This window comes from Aptenodytes forsteri, unplaced genomic scaffold, assembly GCF_000699145.1.
Source record: "Aptenodytes forsteri isolate BGI_AS27 unplaced genomic scaffold, ASM69914v1 Scaffold191, whole genome shotgun sequence".
Classification (NCBI taxonomy): Eukaryota; Metazoa; Chordata; class Aves; order Sphenisciformes; family Spheniscidae; genus Aptenodytes; species Aptenodytes forsteri.
The window spans coordinates 1,641,000-1,660,865 of record NW_008794630.1 but is presented as its reverse complement, the minus strand read 5'-3'; the positions used below and the strand labels follow the sequence as shown (position 1 = coordinate 1,660,865).

Here is a 19,866-nt window from a genome sequence, read left to right as displayed (position 1 = left end):
TGAGTTCAGTTGGCTTATTTTCAAACTGACTAAGCTTAGATTCGGCTTCAGCTCGAACCTCCTTGAGTTTCTCACCCTCTGAAGAAAACAGAGGACAGTGAGCGGGTAGAGCAAATGCAGAGTGAATGCAAAAAAGGAAAGGAGGCAAAGAGGAAACAGTTCTAAGGATTTTGTGTCCTCCATCATGAGTGCGGTTATCTGCTTACTACAAAGCACGTTAACCTCCACTTTATGTTCGTTTATAGAAGGTACAGGAAAGCAATGAATAAAATCACAAGCATAGCATAAAAAAAATACATAAAACCTGCAATAAGGACAGTAGCTGATGGGTGTTAGTACATTTAAAAGATGTTGTTTGTGTAGGGAAAGGAGGGCTGGTTGGGGGAGCATTTCCACGCATGTTCTCCAGAAGAATTACCTCTCTGACATGTGCCAGACAAATAACAGACCCCGGTAATTCTCAGAAGAATGCGATCAAGGTTCCAGTTCTCCCATGGATGTATTCCCAGTTTAGCTGTGTTTTTCCCATAGCCATCATGTGTAGGTGTCTGTGTAGGTGGAAATTTGACTAAATGAATAAAAATATCTGCCAGGGGAAAGAAAAGTGAATTGCCTGAATGCAGAGTGCAGGGAAAGTCCAGTGCCTCCATGTCAGATGATGCTGACAGGTGGCTCCGGTACCGGCTGTGGGGACAAGCCAAACCGCTAGCACTCTGTAATACCAGGGTGAGATTCTTTCCCTTCCTCCGCACTTCAGGAAGAGGCAGGTGCTCATGCCATTTCTTAAAATAAATCTCCTCCCACTCAGGTATCGGAGCCGTGCTAGCCGCAGCTGTGGCGTGGGTGAGCGTTTGCTCCTTGTGTGTGTGCCTGCACGGAGGGGGAAGGGACTGCGAGAGCGTTGTTGGCTGCATGGGGTAGGCGACTGCATGGGAAATGTGCTCCTTCACTTAAACAAGGATGAAGCCAGCACTGCAGGGCCTGGTTTTTACCTCAGTGACAAGTGCTTATGGCAGCATAGCTGTCCCTTCAGTGTCTCATTAGCCATTAACGGAGGTGGGGAAGCCAATTTGAAAATCACTGTCTAATTCGGCTTCTGAAGGACTCTGTCTTCTGCACCCTGGCTTGCTGCTGTTTATTTCAGTTCTACTCCATTCCTGTGCTTTGGGTTTTTCTTCACCATTGGAAGACAGCTAATAAATTTACCCGTTCCAGCAGCACTTTTTCTTCTAAGAAGGCTTAGAACCGATCACTCACTTCCTTCACTGTGAAGCAGAAGAAACTTCACTAATTTTCAGCGAGTTTCTACCGGAAGAAGCGTCCTGCCCTTTATATTCACATAGTCAAAGAAACCAGCCTTCAGGATCTGTAGTGTTACTATTTTTATGAAAATAAAAGGAAAGAGTTGGGGGGTTGGGTATGAGTAAGAAAATACTGTTATTACAACGAAGTGCATCCCACTTACTCAGAATAAATGGTACATGTCACTTGATTATACACTTGACCAGTGACATTTGTGATTACATCTGCTGGGTCCAAATCTATTTAGGTATCTCTGTCCTCCTGGCAGCTGTAAGTGGGTGCAGTCTTCTACCAAAGTCATATAGATCTGGGGTGACAGTCCCAAATGATAGAGTTGTGCTGTTAGTAACATGATGGGTGATGCCTTTTCTCCTCCGTCAACACTGTATCTGCACCCAGCATGGAGTTAGGAAGATACTGAAATCACCTTTATGTGTAAGGCAAATATTTTATACAAAACCAGCAGTGGCTGGATGAGTAATATGTATGGCTAGGTGTCAATCCACATACAGTAATGCGAAAAAATCCCCAAACCAGAACACAAAGTCTATATTAGGATGGTCCCTAAGAAATGCTGGGCACCTTCTGCTTTGAAAAGCTTCAAAGGGAGCAGCAGATGCACAGCATTTCTGCTCCTGCAGCGGAACGATAGCACGTCCCGCTGCCGTTTTCCGTTGGCAGGACCTACCTCTGACGAGGAGCTGAGTGTGCTGTTCTAGCGTGTCGGTGCTGTTGTGCTGGTTCTGGGCTCTGCACTTGTAGAGGCCACTCTGTTCCTTCGTGACATTAGTAATGACCAGTGTCAAAGAAATGGAATAGTTGTCAGTCTTCTTGATCACTGAGTCACTGAGAGCCGCCTCTGAGGAGGGGTAATACCAGGCCAGGTGACTGTAGATGTACTTGGAGGCCCGGCAGGTCAGTTGGACGTCATTCCCCACAATGGCTGTGACTTGTGGGTCTGTTTGCAACCCAAACGGCACATCTAGGAGGAAGAGAAAACATGTTTACAATTAAGTCACAACTGAGAAGGTCTTTGGCTGCCTGGTTGCAACTTGATGATCAAATTTCAAAGACCAGCCGTAATGGAGTGAGCCAATTTTAATGAGACCCGCATTTGCATGTGCAGACAGGCACTGGTGCTTGTGAATTAGGTAAGGGAATGTACCGCTCGCGTCCCAGTGCTGACCTGTGGTAGTCTGGGCCTCAGTATTCTGATCATTACATTTTCAAGTAATGAATTGAAAGTTTATAAATAGAAGTAGTTAATGGACTAAGAGAGTGTAATCAAGAGAGATTTCTATCCAGGTAGACAAATGTCTTCCTGAGCTCTTCTCCTTCTATCTGCAATCAGTGCTAGAAAGTATAATTGCATAAGAATAGAGACCTATTCCCATTTCTCAGAAGTAACACTCTCTTTCTTCACCACAGAACAATCTTCCCAATTCTCTCTTATTTCAACTATGCCAATATTTATTTTCATCACATGTGCCTTGGTGGATATTTACTTGATCACTGAATGGATTAACTGATCTAATGATGGATGAGTCCTTGAGGCCTTTATATTTAGCAGAGAAATACTGAGGCATGAGTCCAATCTATCTATCCACAAAAGAGTAAGCTGTTTCTTGCTACATTTTTAGTAACTTTTCACTCCAGACAAAAAAAAAAAAATCAATTTTCCTGAAGTGGTGAACTGAATCCATTTGAAGACAAGAAAAAATGTTTCTGAGTAGAATGCCAGAGTCTGGCGTAGAGACGCATTCCTATTACTGCATTAGCCGCCAGAGACCTACAGTTAAATTCTGTCTGAAAGATGTTCTTTTCCCTTTTTGTTCTGTTAGTTTCAGTGATCTATCCACCCAGCAGACTTGAATGAAAGTGCATTGATAACCACAGTGACCTGGAATTATTCTTCTGTCTGTTAGGTCAGGATTTTCAAGCAGCTGAGAGTTATGAGGAATCCCTTATAAATTTTACCAGGCATAGTATGGGGATGGAACACTTTGGGAGGACTTGCTCTGGATTACCTTCTGAAGATGAACAGTGTTTGCAATCAATCTGAAAGATTGTTGCTTCAGTACCAAGCTGTTAGTAAGATGCTTTCTCAAGCTAGGATGAAATGGATGGTACTCTGAGAAGGACAGAAGTTAAAGGGGAGCAAGTATGCATTGCACTTGCAATCTGACAAATTCCACATGGGAGCTGGAATTTGGCCAGGGGCTCACACTGCAAACTCTTGCAAAAAGTTCTGCCGAAGCTATAGTTGAGCATAAATAGCGAGGCTGTTGAAATAACCAATCTGCCTTATAATAAACCATATATTATATAAAATACAGAGCCCTGAAGGAGCTTTCAGATATGATTAAAAGTCTCTCTTCTTCACAAGTCATCTGGAATAGAACCAATAAGCTTTGCTTCATGGTTTTTAAAGACTAGCAGCAGAAATGTTTTACAAAAGATCCAAAAAGAGAAGAGACCCCTCAGGCCACAGCTGTGGAAATTGTTATTTTTCTTTTCCTTCCTTTTCATGAAATTTCAGTTTACTTTATGCAGTGTTTTGTTAGGCTCAGTTGCTCTCTTTCTTGCTTCGCGCTAGCTGTACCCTCAAACTGACTTGTGTAATACATCCATTCTTCACATCTCATGTCCTGTGGTTCCAACGTGTCAAGATGATGCTTATCAAAAAGGGGGAAAAGTCTGAGGCCAGCAGAACTTCTCTAAACCGGAAGAATTAAGGTCCAGTGAAAACACTGGGATGTGGCATGAGCAGCATCTCAGCATCTCTCCTGAATCTGTCAAAGCAAAACAGGGAAAAAGTGCCCTCTTAACTTGCCTTTTTCTTAGTTTCTTTTCTAAGCATTTGCTACTTGCTCCAGCAAGAGTTGTAGGACTAAGATGGACGGATCTTTGGTTAGACTCAGTTCTTTAGTAAGCTCAATGGCCTGGGAGACCTCCTGAGATCCCCTCCACCCTGAATCACCCTATGATCCTAAGTGCTGGGTCTCAGCGAGAGTATAAAGGGATTCCAGGTAAAGAGATGAGGTAGGAGTTTGGTCACGTTACCTGGGGTAAAACACAGTGAACCCCCGCAAATCTGCAGGGCAAGCTAAACCTTGGCCTTAAGCGGTTAGGCTGGCAGCCCCATTTGCCCGTGCTTCTGCCTCTCAGGAAGCCTTTTCTTCGGGAGAATTTCTTCTTACAACTTGCAACCCCGTTTGTTTTGCAGGGTGAGTTTCCCTGAATGGCTGCGGGAGAAAGCCCACCCCAGGGGAAATACTGCATCTCTTGGGATAAGGCATTGGCTTGTGTATGGCACTCACAGCATGGGCTGGAGCGCCCGGAGATCTCTGGCACTTTGGTGCAAATTCCCAGTGAATTTGGTGTGTTAATTTCCAAGCCCTGAATTGCGAAGGATGCTCGATAGTTTCGCCTTGCTGCTGGAGTTCACCAGTGCAGGGTTTTTTCTACCAGCTTAACATTCTGGGAGCAGAGGGCTGGCTTGTTTTTCTTATCATTTCTTCCACTGACATTTTTTATTTAGCATTTTGAATATTTTTAGCTGGAACCTGTGCTATTCTCTTCCATCTTGTTAGCCTTTCAAGAAGCTCTTTCAGCTCCAATAGAATATTCATTGATTTTCATTACAGTGGAAGGAAAAAGAGAGAGAGAAAAAGTCTCTCTTGCTCTCCTCTCTCTTTTCTCCTCCTACCTGGATTATCTGGGGAGTAACTGCAGCTTTGAGAGCACATTATAAGTCAGTTCATCTCTTAGACTACTTTGCTTACACAGTCTTGAACCTGAGCAGTGATTAACTTCCTCCCTCTGAACAGATACAGTGTTTTCTAAGACTCCTAATAAGTTGGCTAAAAGAATGCACCATGGGGCCTTTTCTCTTTTATCAGCAGTCACCAAACATTTGTCTTTCGTATTGTATTACAGTGTAGTAGCCGCGAATTTCACTCTCAACTGTGCGGGATTCCATGGCAAAATAGGGAAATAAGCCATTGGGGGAAGGTAAAAAGTCAGCATAAATCAAAAGAAAGTCTGGCTCCATTTGTATTTACAAGGAATTAATTGGTTTTAATTTCCTGTGCTTTGCACAATAATCTGTGTAATTCAAAACTTCTGCTCTTTCCCAAATTCCATCCCTGTGCCTGTCAGGGTGGGGGGGGTTGCCATCAGGCATATGCATGTGGGGAGAATGAGAAAAAGAAAGGGTGAGCCCTACCATCTGAAACAGCGCAGAGCTTTTCATAAATCCTGTAAACATGTCAGGAATAAGCAAATTGAGAGTGGCAAGCAGTTGTAGAACAGCCCAGTTCATACATTGTTCTAGTATCTGATAGCAGATTTTTATCTCATGTTTGAAATATAATATTTTCTTTCTGGTATAAATCTTTAACTCCGTTTTTCTGAGTTGTTTTTGCAATCAGATAAGCCCTTGAAAAAGGGCTTTTGTTATTATTTGTTATTCTTATAATTCATTTATATTCCAAGAACATTCAGAGGTTTCATATGGGTGGGATCCCATTTTGTTGTATGTAGTACAATCATACAAAGGCTAGAATTTGATTTACTGTGGACCTACAGTAATATATAGTTGCCCTTTCCAAGGTGCAGACCAGAGATTAGAAGGTAAATAATACTTGTTCGTGGCAGAGGACACCTCCAGGTGACATCAGGTCAGCTTTTCACTGCACCAGGAAGGTTGCAGTCTGCCTTGAGTGTCCTTTGGTGCGTAACTGGTGGTGGGCAATGACATGAGGCAGTTCTGAGCATCTGATGGCTCGCCTCTGCCCATGACAAAATAGTCATCTGACTTAAATGGGAACACTGGTGTCAAAACTGTGGTAGGCAAGATAGGCAGGGACAGATTTTGTTTCCGCAAGAAAGTAAAAAGGATTTACACAAAACAAAAATACCGGAATAAGAGTTAGGCAGGGCATGATGGATAACACTGCTACTGCATTGCTATGGGAGTTTCTGCTGCCATGAACAGCTTTGGGAGAGCTTCAGTGGGACACTGAGAGTCAGGACATCTGCGGAAAGAGCTCAGAGAGGCTTCAGGGCTGTCACTGAATGATAAGATTTCTCATCACGTTAGACCCCTTATATGGCTTGGTTTCAGCGTGATCTCCAAACCCTGTTGACCCTTCACTGAAATGAATTCTGCTGGCAAAGAAATGATTTAAAAATAGATACCAGGGCTATTTCTAGTGTCCGTGGGAGTTTTTGTGGGGGCTCTGCAGTGGAAGAACAAAATGGCTGTTGACATTATTCCATTGGGATAAATACATTTTTCTGAAATGAGTAAGGTGGTGATGAAAACACCAGACTGAAGCAAGGCATGTCCCCAGAAAGCAGGTGCAGCCTGGACAACACCTGATGAAGTTTCCCTGTAACACCCTGCCATGTCCTTCCTGACAAAACATTTCAACCCTGACCTAGTGGAACAGGTTTTTGAGAGAAGAAGAGAGTTTAGCCCCTGTATCGTCTTCAGATTTCTTACCAGGGAGAAGTTAATTAAGCTCAATTCAGCCAAAATGTTTGAAAGCAGCTCAGGATCCACCAGCTTGTTTGTCAGTACGAGATAACAGGAGATCAGGTCTTTAAAATCAACAAATTACTGAAATAATTGTGGAGTCCCACAGCTAGCAGCTGTTTTGCAGAGAACAGAGCGCTGTGAAGTGCTACGAACATTTGCCTAGACGTTGTCCTAAAGGCCCACACGTTGCTGGTGTGCTCTCAGACTCTAACTCAGCCTTTATCTCAGCTTTTAGGTTCAGTCTGCATAAAATTAATCAGCCTAGCAATTGTAAAGTGGCCTGCTTAGAGCCTTATGCTTTTGGACTTCCCCCGTTTCGTACCTCACAAACTGTCCCTGAATGTCCCTCCAACACTGAGACTAGGGGCAACTCCTGGTGAGAGTAACCTGGCGGTCGCTTAGCCTCCTCCAAGTGCACCCAGTAGAAGACAGCGCTTTTTTTTCATCTGTGAGGCAGACCTTCAGCAGCAGCTCTTACAGCAGCCTGGCCACTTGCTGGAGTAATATGCATTACTCAGCAGAGGACCATCATGTAAAGAAACCCAGCAGCAGGTCACTCTGCTGCTATTTTATCACTGCAACATGATCTAATTTAGGATCAGGATGGCCGCATTTAGAAGGATTTCATTTCTTTCTAATCTATAAACACCACTATTTTTAAACACAGCACTTATAAAAGTCAGTCATGCTCATTTAGCATCTGCCTCTTCCCCAGAATGGCACAGACTCAGGGTCTTTTCTTCACAGGCAAGAATATATCTGTCTTGCCAAGCCCTATTCACCTCCTGGTCTGTTTTGGTTTGGATGGAAACACTGGATGTTTGGAAACATTTCCACCATAACCGCTGTCAGTAGTTTTGTCCAGTGATTCGTTTCCTTCATAATTAAAATTGCATGATGAAAAGATTTGTGTCTCAAAACATTGCTAGATTGATCTTAAGATAAAAAATCCGAAATATTAGCTCACTGTGGGGGAAAAAAGCCCTACATAACTTTTATTGTTAAAATAAAACATAGTTGTGAAAGGTGCATGGATTGATCTAGCCCTTTAAATCTGACCTTATGCTAGTTGCTTATTTAGTTGCTGCAGCACTGCTTTTAGTCACCGAGTATTACAAAGTACTGTGAATAGCTTGGGAACATACGGCTTTGAGTAACCCATCCAAACATAATAGCTGGCAGAATTCAGAGCAGAAACAAACCCACGTGAAGACTCAACACTTGGAAGTGGTGAAGTGTAAAATTAATAGCTGGTCTTCAGCCTGCCTTGGACATCTTGAGGACCTCATGTCTGAGCTGTATCTCCCAAAAGTGCGCCTTGAAGGGCTTTTTCCTAAGTAAATAAGAGTTAGGGCTTTGGAAAATATCTTTTGGAGGCTTAAGCCCTCTTCTGTCTCCATAAGACATTGGGGTAGTACAAAGAAGCTGTAAATGGAGGTGAAATCTTTCCCCCATATGGCACCAGCTTCATTATCGTTGGATGACATTTTTCATATTAGCATTTCTGTGTAATAAGAATAGTAACAATGTTTAGTGAGCCTTTGTTTGGTTAGCCCGATTTGAAATGTGCTGAATTACTTTAGAGCAATGGACTCAAACAACACAGGACGCGAGAGAGGCAGAGGAGTGCAGAGCACTGCCACGAGCGAGCTTTGCCCTCAGAACTTCCTTCACGGGGAAGAAACCAAGTAGTGAGAATCAGACATTTACCTTCCAGGACACTTCTGCACTCTTTGTTCTAAAAATTGTTATTTTGATGCAAATTCTACCAGCCAACATCCACTCATCCAGAAAGTGAGCACAGAAATGATTCAGTTTGTTCTGGTTAAGCACTTGAACAAGGCTGTCCCTGGACTCTTCTCTTGTTTTAAACTCCCATCTCTCCTAAAAGCATTATGTAGGTCTTGATCTCACTACTAAAGAATTTCTGTGTTGAAAGGTTAAGCAGATATTTGTTTGGATTTGTGTTCTTTAGAGAAATAGCATGTCCACCTCCTCCCTCCTTAAAGGGCACTGGAAAGGCTAATTGCTCGGGCAGGGATCCAATGTCACAACAACTCCCAGTGATATCAGCCCTGGATTAGGTCTGAATATTGGCCTTGCTCACCTTTGCTATGCCTGCTGACTTAATTGGAGACCAACCGTTCTCCTGAGTCAGGGAGAGGCTTCAGGCCTTTGGAAGACTACAAAGGACTTAGCTTTTGCTAGAGGTTTCATGAGGACAGCGCTCAAATGTCATGAGTGTTGCTTTAAGACACGGGCAGCTAGACTCAGGGCCTGCATCTGCAGCTTGAAAAGGGCAAAAGGGGCATCAGGTCTGATGCTGGACATGTCAAACTCAGCCGTGCACCGACGCAGGACCCGACCTTGCATGTGGTGAAGAGCCTGGGACTGTGTGATTGGGAGTGCTCTGAAAGCACAACGTGCAGGGATTCCCAGAAGTTTTAACGAGCACCCACCAGCCATATAAAACATTAAGGTAAATCAGATCATCAGCATCTAGTTTTTGTGTAGTGTCTCTTGTGTTGTTTACCTGAGACGTAGAACTCAATGCTCCTCTCTTCTTCGCCGATCTTGTTTGAAGCCACACAGTAATAGATTCCTGATGCACTGCTGTTTTCCATAGTTAGTGTGCTCACAATCTGCCAAGCAAAGAGAGAAAAAGGTAGAGGCTTTGAGTGTAGTGTAGGCTTAGCAGAGAGGCTTGAGAGTAGTGGATAAGTATATGTTTTATGGTAGAAAAACACTTAACAAAGGAGTTTCTAGTAATAAGTGAAGCTCACAAACAGACAAGTGCTTCAATTAGTTTTTTGGTGTCTCATCTCTGATCACCTCAGCCCAGTTAATTCTCTTCCCTCCTCATTCCTAAACCTTCCCCTTCTTTTCTTCCTGTCTCCCCCGTGAAAAACAGGGTTCCCCTTTGACACACTGCCAAGGTCTTTGTGTGACAACATCAGCAAAAAGCTGAAGTGAAGGACCTGGAAGATTCGTCTAAGACACTGGAAATGAAGCCCCACATCCACCTATTTTCTCTTCTGCTTTTCAGTTATGGTTTCCGTGGGTAACAGGACAGCCACATTTGCATGGGAAGCAGGTCATTCGTATGGATGTGGTATAAAGAATATTGCAGGATTTTGCTCTGCTTTGCTATAACCCCAGCGAAGGGAGGGAGGGATGTGGCCCCTTTGGGCCCCAGCTCACTCTTATAAATTGGGCTTGGAAGCCCCTTGATTCCATAACCCGTCCTCAGAGCCTTATCAGAACTTGTGTGGTAAGTAAGGAAGCTCTGGAGAAGCTGCCTGTGCTAAGACACTTGGCAAAAGCAGAAAGAAAGGGAGGATCCTGAAGGAGAAGAAAGGAACACTTGTCCTGAGCTTCACCACATAGACAAAGGAAGTGGTTCAGTTACTCATGGGGCTGAACTCAAATGCATCCTTAAGAACTTGTGTTCCTTAAACATCCTAAGCCTCTGCTTCTGTGTGGGTCCTTCTTAATGAGGAGCCAGCCGTATGGCACTCCCCTGTCCCTGTCATGATGCAACATCACAAGCTCATGGAGGACTATCCACAGCTCATGGCTTTAGTTGTTTCTAGTACTTCCTTTGGGCTGCTAGCAAGAAAGCAGGGTCTAACCCACCAAGACAGAGATGTTCTTGCAAGATTACTTTGCTTCCCCTGCAGCCATTCACCTGAGGAGCTCTGAGCCCTCACATTTGGAACAAATATCACTTTCTTTGCCGTGAGCTCTGAGCCCTCACATTTGGAACAAATTTCACTTTCTTTGCCGCCCTCTCTAAGGACTTTGAGAATCAAGACTTATAACACCCTCTGGCCCTTTGTCCTTATCTCCAGAGAGTGCTTTGAAGTGCACAAAAGCATCTCTGGACTTTCTTTTTAATATCCTAAACTAAACTCACACAAGACATTCCTTTACTCCTCATAAAGCTGCGCCACGAATGTGTCTATAGCTGTGCGGGATGTATTTTCCGAGAGTTATTTAAGATTTTCTGAGCTTTGGCACTTTAAATCCTGTAGGGAAATGAGTTTCAAAGGTTTTGATCCCATGTGCATTTTACATTCTAATGGGGAACATTTTCAGCAGAATAACGGGTAAGTGGAAAAGTATCTACTTTTCATGGGCACCAAACACAGAAATTAACCAAGAATAGGGACAAACCAAATTTAGGGGTGAAAACAGGAGATCAGTAAACCCAGCTCCCTCTGGCGTCCACCAAAGAAAGAGCTGTGCAGTTCTGATTTGTTTATGAGGTGAAAATAGCTCTTAACTTGGATATAAAATCACCAGAGAAGCAGTCTGCTCCTCCTCCTTTTTCTTTTCCTGTAGCAGTGGGCCTAATGCCACAGGTTATTAACAAGCACATGTTCAGAGCACTACCCCTGGCTTTAAGCAGTAGACACTGCCTTTTGAATTGAACAAGCACATGTTCAGAGCACTACCCCTGCCTTTTGAATTACTGCTGAATCAGGACCAAGATCTTCCTTCTCATGATTACTGGATCTTCGAATTTTATATTTGGGAATAGAAAAAGCCAATATAAATGTACGTGCTGAGGACAGAAGGGGATAAATTTGGACAGCTATTTAACAGCTACTCGTCTTGCTAAGTGACAGCTCTAGATGGGAAGTCAAGGATAATACTGTAGAGGCAGTTAAAATCGTAAAGGGGAATGTAATTATCCATTCTGGAATATGTCTGAAGTGTTAGGGGTGACACTGTGGCTCTTCTAAAAACTGATGCAATGCCTCAAGCTGCATTTGGTGGCCCAGAGGGAAACGCACCCATATGCTCATGAACACACACAGATGCTAACGTCTCTAACTACATAACTCAGGAAAAGTCTGACGTGGTAGTGGGGAAGAAAAAAAAAGAGCAAATAGCTATACCGAGACCTCATCTCAGCTAATCTCAATTGTGTCTAGATGTGAAGGTGAAAAAGATGCTAAAATGATGGTGGGAAACAATCTGGGGACAAATTCTTGGGAAAAATTTACTGAGGAAAAGAGAGAAAGTAATTTTCTTGTTTGCATGCTCAAAATCACTGTTATGCACTTAGACACCAGTTTGCTACACGCCTGAGCACAAGAGGTAACACACTTTACTGTCTTAGAACTAGCACCTCCCAGAGTCCTCCAAAATGTGACTTTCAAACCAGCAGCATCCAGCAGAGAAATATATGTGATTTTAGAGCTGGAAATGAAGGACTTTGAGTGATTTGCTTGTAATAAGATGAATCCCTTGAAATCATTATGCATCAGCTTTTCACTCTAGCTGTGTGCTCCTGGGTAAATCCCTGAGATTGGGAGTCCAATTGTCTTTCCAGCATCTTAAATAAAGTTCTCAGTTGCCAAACTAATCTAATCCTGGTTCAGTCCTCAACAGAGTGATGCCTTGGAACACACACATGCTATACCAAAGGGCATCTAAGTCCTCTTCTCCTCTATAAGACCCCATAGTTTTGTCTTTTACCAAAAGGAACCTGAAAGAAACATTTAGGAAGCCAGCAGTGGTACCTGCTTTTTGAAGTATCTGTAGATCAAGGATATCCCATTGAAATCAATCAAGGAGATCCCATTGAAAAGCAACCCCTATTAACCCAGATGTTAAACCCCATAGTATTCACAATGCCGATGTTTCGGCCGTTGTTCATCGCCCGTTACTGTAGGCAACCCAAGTTGAACAAACTTGAAAATTTGAAATTTGTCTGTACTTGGTCGTAGTGGCAGGTAGGGATAAGGATTTTGTTCTTCTAAATGCCATCCCTATACTTTCAATGCAACCATTTCAAGGAAAGTCTGCAAGAAGTTGAATGAGAAAATGGTTTGAACTCGAGCAACCAAACGTAGGAATCTTTCCCCATTATTAACAGTGAAAACTGTTAGCAGACTTCTCTCTCAGGGGAGTGGCAGAGTCCCAGCATTTGGGGACCTTTAGAGTAGAGTGGAAAAAATTCTGAGGGGGTAATCTACTTTGTGTGCTTAGTCCATGCACCTGGCAAAGCATTTTCCATTCCTGGAGTCAGAGCCAGGATAGAAAAGTTTGAGACATGTTGACATTTGCCACATCTAGACTCATGAAATCACAGAAGGACCTTAGCTGCGCGGGACCGCTGGTGGTCTCCTGTCTGACCTCTTACTCAAAGCAGGGCTCACGTCAAAGCTCTTTCTCATGCCTTCTACTCAGAAAACTCTGCTCCCAGGCAGAGCACAGCACTTTCTGCTAAGCCTAAATAATGATGCTGATGTGAAATCTGCAATTGCCTTGAAACATTGTATCTCTTCGGTGAAATTACTATTCATGAACTATTTATAGCCTGGAAGTTTGCACTTTCTAGTTTACCTTCCACTGGATGTCCTAGTCAAGAGCAGTTCCGACTAAATGACACGTGAACCCTTGCCAATGTACTCCAGCCGCAAGTGGTGGCACAAACCATGTGGCTGTTCAGTCCTTAGCTTCTGTGCAGACTGCGCTGGAACCAATGGTAATTAATAACAAATTATTGGCATGTAATGTCTAGACATCTTCCTAGTGGGAGCTGGACTGAGATCCTGTCAGTTCACTGCATACCAAGCACCAAACATCCTTCGGACCAGCTTTGATTGCCTGTGTTGAATTTGGAAGTAAAGGGCTCCATTTCCTATTACTTAACCCAAAGGCCACCCAATACTGCGAGCCCAAAGAAGGGATTATTAGCTAATAAATAATTACCATAAAAGAATAAACTAAGTTTAAAACTCAATAAGAAAAGAAATTAAATGATTGATCTCTGAAGAACAGCTATGACAAGTAAATAGACATTGCTGCTGGGAAAACTCATAATGGAGTAGTTCAATAAAGTCCATATGTCTTGCACTGTAATGTTCCCAAACTGATAAAAACAAGCTATTTTAGAAGCAGCCAAATAACATTCCACAGCCATATACCATGAGTGTTTTAAGACATCTTGTAGCAAGGACAGAGCACCAAGACCTTTTTTTAAGCTGGAGCCAGCATGAATTAATATATCTTGTTATTCCTTGCTTTCTCTTTCCTTTGTCTAATCCCTCCCTCCAACAGCTTTAGTTAACAATTCTTCTCTCTTTCACTTCGTTAGCTGTATGTGGGCAAGGATGAGGAGTAGAAAAAGTGGGTGGAAAACGTCTCAGCTGTCTAACTCTGGCAGAGCTGGGGTGGAGGTGGCTAGAGGGAGACGAAATTATAGGAACTTCACCAGAGACCCCGCAAAGAAAATATTCAGCTAGCTCCCAATCCATCTACTTGAATGGCACAGAATAACACTTATTTTTATAGCCTGACAATTCTGATCCATGATCGTAGTTCATTCATTCAAAACATGCTAAAGGATGGACTGAGGACAAGCGATAAGAGACGTCTGTGAGTTGACTGAGAACTTCTAGGGTTTGCTCTCATCTCTGGCAGTGGGCGTTTCTCTCCCTGTAAAATGAGAACAACCATTGCCTTCCTCACAGAGTATGGCAGAGCTGATGGTAGTACCGTGTGATCAGGAAAGGTGCTGGACAAGGCAGAAAACTGGGGAAAACCGGAGGTTTGAGGTGCCTCTGGAGGAACTGGTATACATTTCTGGTATGGATGGACTGATCGCTCTCTGGCCCTAGGGCAGGTGGGTAGGTGCTGGCTAGTCATGAGCAGTTACCACCCTCATGCTTCTTCCTCGCACCCGGTGATTGCAGTTAATGAATTTAAGAGGGTAGGGAAGACAGAGGGTCATTTCTTATGTCCCTGCTGCTAGCCAGGCTCTCTCAAGACCTGCCAAGGACAGTGTAGTAGTCCATGTGCTCCTGTGCTTGGGTAGCGCCTGCAACATCTGGGCTAGTCTCCCAGAGAGTGGACGCTTTGTTCAAAAACCCAGCCGCGTGACTGTTCACCTTCCCCTGCCAGAGGCTAATGTGGCAAGGCTTGTGGGAGCTCATTGAAACGGGCACCCACACAGGGTGACAGATTTAAATAGCCCTACTGAGTTGCTCACATACTTTTCACCAAACGCATCCCGCTACTCTAATGTAGTCTTTTTGTTCCTTCAGGAGGTTTAAACCTGGCATTTCTGGGTCAGTTTTCTTGAGTGGTTATGAATTTCACCAGCACAAGAGACGTATGAGTTTCATTGCAGAAACATCCACATGGCCAGGCCACTCTCTCATATATACATTAAAGGGAGAAAAGAGATGAAAAGAAACCCGCAATGAGGACTGAATAATGTATGGATCTCGCTATTCTTTTCTGCTATGTCCTGCTCTCCCAAGCTCAGACCAGTACGTTCAGTTTACTAACAGGAAAGAAAATAAAATAGCAACCTAGCTCCTTGCAACTTGAAGAGGAAATTCAGGCAATTCATGCAATCATCGGTCTTTCACCTGGTGTTAAAAAGCAGTCTCCAGAGGCAGCTACACAGTAGTTTAAATCACAAAGTGAAAAGTTCAATATTGACTCAAAACCACCAGGAAAATTAAACTAGCACGATGCAATTGCCTCAACCACTATTTGACCAAAACTTCAGTGAAGTACATCGTAACGTTAACGATAACCACATGCTTTTCTTTAGGAATGAGACTCAGCCTTTAGAAGACAGGAGGGGGTGAAATTCCCTTCTCTATCCGTGGAATAATGATGGAATAATCATTATGATGAAGGTGACAAGAGACCTCAATTTTACATGCCACTTTTGTCAAATAGATATCTAAAGATCTTGCATCAGTGGTCTGCTGGAAGAATCCTTGCTTGCTGCCCTGCAAGCTAGCCTTTGAGCAAGATTCTGGATCTGGTAATTTCTGGGGGTTTGTTCCTGTATTCTTAGCAGCTCTTAAAAGTTAATGCATTTTTTCATGTCGCTGAACCGGCATGTATTGCGACAGTTCTTCAAGGGTGAACTCTAGGGATGCTGAGAATTCTTAGAGACTAGGTAAATTCCACCTTCTGCTCTGAGACTCCAGCTATCATTGGACAGGCTCAAATCACACAGGAAAAATAACCAATCTCAGCTAATCCCAGCTTCATAACACAGTCAATAAAAGCCACGCTCAGTCAGACTCCAACATCTTTATTATTTCATCTGGCTAGTCAATGCAGATGAATTACTTGCTAGGACATGGTGGGAATGGATTGGGCTGTTTCCTGTCTATTCCATTTCTGGTGGGAATAACGACTGATGAAACACAAGGAAAAGTCTGAAGGCTATGGGTTTTCATCAGTGGCTTTTTCTGAATTACATTCTACTATCTAAAGACTCCACTTAATACAGATAGCCTTGGACTTCAGAAAGGGGGAAGGAGAGGAATTGTCTGCTAATGTAAGCAGGGAGACAAAGTGCTGAAACCTGAGATTCATAAAATATAGTTTTATTAATTGGAATAAATCTTAATCAGGACATAAAAATTATTGGGAAAAATCTCAGAATGTGTTTTCAACCAGTGGATCAGCAGGAGATGAAAATAATGAAAATACTATAAATTGTAAAAATATGTAACTTGTAAAGAAGTATTTTTATGAAACTTTAATAATGAAATATGTAAAAACTTAAGTTAAAGGGTTGTAGGCAGAGCTTTTGAACGTGTCTGAAAAATGAACGCTTCAGGATGCCTGGAGTCTGTAGAAAGAGCAGGGATGGCTGTGCAGGGCAGAGCGAGCAGCAGCCTCGGGGCTGTTTGTGGTACTCAAGGTGTGAGCAGCAGCAAAGCCCTTAGGGAACAAGAGGAGTCCTTTTGAGGACTGCGTGGGGTCCTCGTACTGAGGTTCCCTCATGGTCCTCATTTCCACTAAGCCGTTGCGCCTCCCTTCTCCTAGCACTCTAGTGTCCACCATGTTTTACAGGCAGGAAACTCGGGCACATGGTGATGTCGGGACTGACCTGTGGGTAGGTGCCATGGTGTCCTCCGTGGGAGTGGAGCACTATTTCTCCTCTGATTGCTGTACCTTTTCTTTCTAGGGAAATTAGGCGATAGGGGAAAGCTGGGAAGTCCCTAATCACGCACCAGGATAGACTGAGGATGTGTTTGGAGTGCCCCGCTGGGTCCAGGAGCTCTGCGGCACTCCTAAAACACCTCATTCAGAGGCTGCAGCCAAATCCCATCTTAAGTCCACTAGCAGACTAAAATTTCACCCAGTTGCATATTTGCCTCAGCAAAGTTGCTAAAAGAAGAAATGGGAGTGGTGTACATGTGCATAAAACAAAGAAAAATGTTTCTAATTTTGTGTTGTTGAGGTGTCTCACTGTCCCAGCATGTGGGAAAATTCAGCAACCAACAGATATTTTTTGAGTCACAGCAATTGTAAAACCCTTCACTTTTATATGGGGACTAACATAACTTTAAGACTGATCCTCAGATATAAACTAAGCTCTTGGACACCAGATCATATATTTAGACAGACTGCATATATGGACAGAAACAGTAGCCATGAGAGCCACGAAACCCTTGTCAGTCCATGCAGCAACCAGAAAGTCTTAGAAAAGGAAGAAACTTTGTAGGTACATGTCACCAACCTCCGTTGTTTAAAAGTAATTAGCACTTTGTAGGTAGTTTCTTTTGCCTAAGATCTAAAATTCTTAGAGAACACATTAAAAACAGAGCTTAAGGGGCACTATGCCATCTAAATAAATCCAATTTATAAATATCTTCCAGCAAGGGGAAAACTCAGGAATGAAATGCGAACACTGATGTTCTCCTTCCCAGCCCAACCTCCATGTTTTCAGAGCTCTGTTTTAGATTATGTTTAGAGCTGGAAAGTCTCCATGAGAAAGAGCAGATGGCTAAGGCACTGATCCTGCCAGATGCTGATTTAGTCTGGACCCAATCCAGAAGAGCACTTTAGCTTTGTGCTTAACTTTAAGCATGGGAGTAGCCCAAGAATTATCAGATGCATAAAGGTATACCAGGATACGAACTGCAGCATTCAGCACCCTGCAGGATTAGGCACTAAACTATCTGGAGCATCCACCTCGAAACCTGTAGCCGCAAAACCACTCCTAAAGCCACAGACCTCTGTAAGTCCAACAGGGGTAAAACAACTGAGCCAGACCACAGCATCTTCTCCAAGGGATAGCCAGAAGTCTGTGAATCTAGAGCAGAACAGCTGCAGCAGTTTCTCAAGGATTAGCATGGTCGTGTGTAAACAATATCACTCAGTATCACCACAGGTACCGGGGAGGCATTTAACGGATAATTCATGGCTGGGGTCTTTGGAGTTCATGCAGGAAGTGTGCTCCCGGTGCTGTTTGGAAGGGGAAGCAGGCAGGGAAGTGTAGAAGGAAGGAGGTCTTCCCACCTTCATTGGCTCGGTAACGTGGTTGGCAACCCAAATGGGTAAAGAAATGTTGACAACTTCAGCCGAAACAGGCAGGTACTGCAGGCATTTACACACTCTGAAAATCAGGCCGGCTACCTCTGGCCACCGTAGGCCTCTTAAATTACACAGCTGTTTAACTCCTGCTACTGGGAGAGTAGGCAAGGTTGGGCAGTACAAAGTGCTCTCTAAGTGCTAAGCATTTTAATGAACTCAGAGTCCTTATCAGTTGTGTGTGCTTCACAGGACCCCTCTTGCACTGAACCAGTCTTACACTTTCTCAAGACTGAGAGAGACGAAGAGGTTTTTGACCCAAAAGTCTTTGGAGAGTTTTAAACAGGGTATGTTACATCATTGCCAGAATCCTGGCATTTATAAACAGCAGAGATCTGAAAATGATCCCAGGGCCGTGGAATTTAAAGCATGCTAACAACAGCTTGGGAACTGCGGGGAGAGAGCTCCGTGTGAGTGCAGTGTCCCCTCCGTAAAGCCCACTGCTATTCCATGACATCATTGCTCAAATTTTCATCAGACACATACCTTTCTTTTATCCCCATGCTTCATGGTTATGTTTTCAATGCTTCTGATCTTGTTGCCTATGAACATGTTCTCCTGAACCACAATTTTTTGCCCAGCGGGGTTGCATCTGGAGGTAGAAAAGCAAAGGTGGTGTTCAGGAACCTGACTCATTGCAGACATCCCAGGGAGGCATTATAAAAGAGAGAGAATCTCATTCTTAGACGGTAGTCTTAGGTCTTAAAAGCTCCTAAAAGCTATTGCTGCTGGAGATTGTTACCTCTTCGTGAAACTACTGTATTCCTTCATCGCAACATTTCAAAATTATTTACAAAGCACCTTGACAGAGGTAGACAAAGATCAGTATATGACCAGCAAGGAAACCCCCCAAACTTTCTGAAGACTGAAAATAGAAAATACTGGACAACTAATTAAATCATGTGAGTTTAGTCTGGCTAATGAGTTATACTCCAAGTAAATGCAGTTGTGGCTTTTAAAAAGCCACTTAAAGCGCTCTTTTAGTACTTGCAGTGCATTTCAAAATTCAAAATGCCAGTCATTCAAAACTGTGGGGAGGTGAATGTTGCTGAGCGTGCCTGTCTATCTGCTTAGCTTTCCAACATGAAGCGCAGGCTGAGGGAGTAGAGTGGATAAATATGGGGGTAACAATAGCAGAAGGCTCCTTTAATATTGCATATTCCCCAGAAGATAACCATATCTTAGTTATCAATCTTCAGTTTTGAATTATGGGCAAAGAGCAGTGTATGTAGCACGTCATGCGGAAAGGTGTGTCTGCACCATCCAAGGCAAAAGGCTTTTCTGTCTTCTTTGACTACAACCCTTGGAATAAATGAGCAGAGTCACAGGCCTTCTCATGCTTAGGAGCACAAAGGCTTCAGCAAGGCCGGAGCTCCAGGCGTCCTGGCTGAGGGTGCTGCCAGCTGTGCAACTCGAGGAAGCCTTTCATTTTAAAGTTGCCAGTTCAGCTCCAGCCCAGCATGGCTAGGTGTTACAAACTGTGACGCCGTGACGGCAAGTTAGCGAAGTCAGTTCAGTTCCACAACTAGCTGCAATTGCACCTTGCACAAGTCATCACAATGCATGACAGGAAAGTGTCCTTATTGCCTCCTCTGCCTCAGCAGAGGCACCGCGCCCACGCCCGCCGGTCCCAGCAGCCTCTGAGCCCACCG

The 19,866-nt window shown here is 43.6% G+C and overlaps 1 protein-coding gene across 2 annotated transcripts in view; it reads right to left on the bottom strand.

Annotated features, from left to right (window-relative positions):
* LOC103894108 (vascular endothelial growth factor receptor kdr-like) overlaps window positions 1–19,866 on the bottom strand; it is a 143,358-nt gene that overhangs the window by 39,527 nt on the left and 83,965 nt on the right. For both annotated transcript variants that reach the window (XM_009273425.1, XM_009273426.1), the window contains exons 11-13: window positions 18,701–18,806; window positions 9,381–9,489; window positions 1,991–2,284 (exon numbers count right to left, since the gene is read on the bottom strand). In XM_009273425.1, coding sequence (XP_009271700.1) covers window positions 1,991–2,284; window positions 9,381–9,489; window positions 18,701–18,806 — 509 coding nt within the window. The remainder of the gene's footprint in view (window positions 1–1,990; window positions 2,285–9,380; window positions 9,490–18,700; window positions 18,807–19,866) is intronic.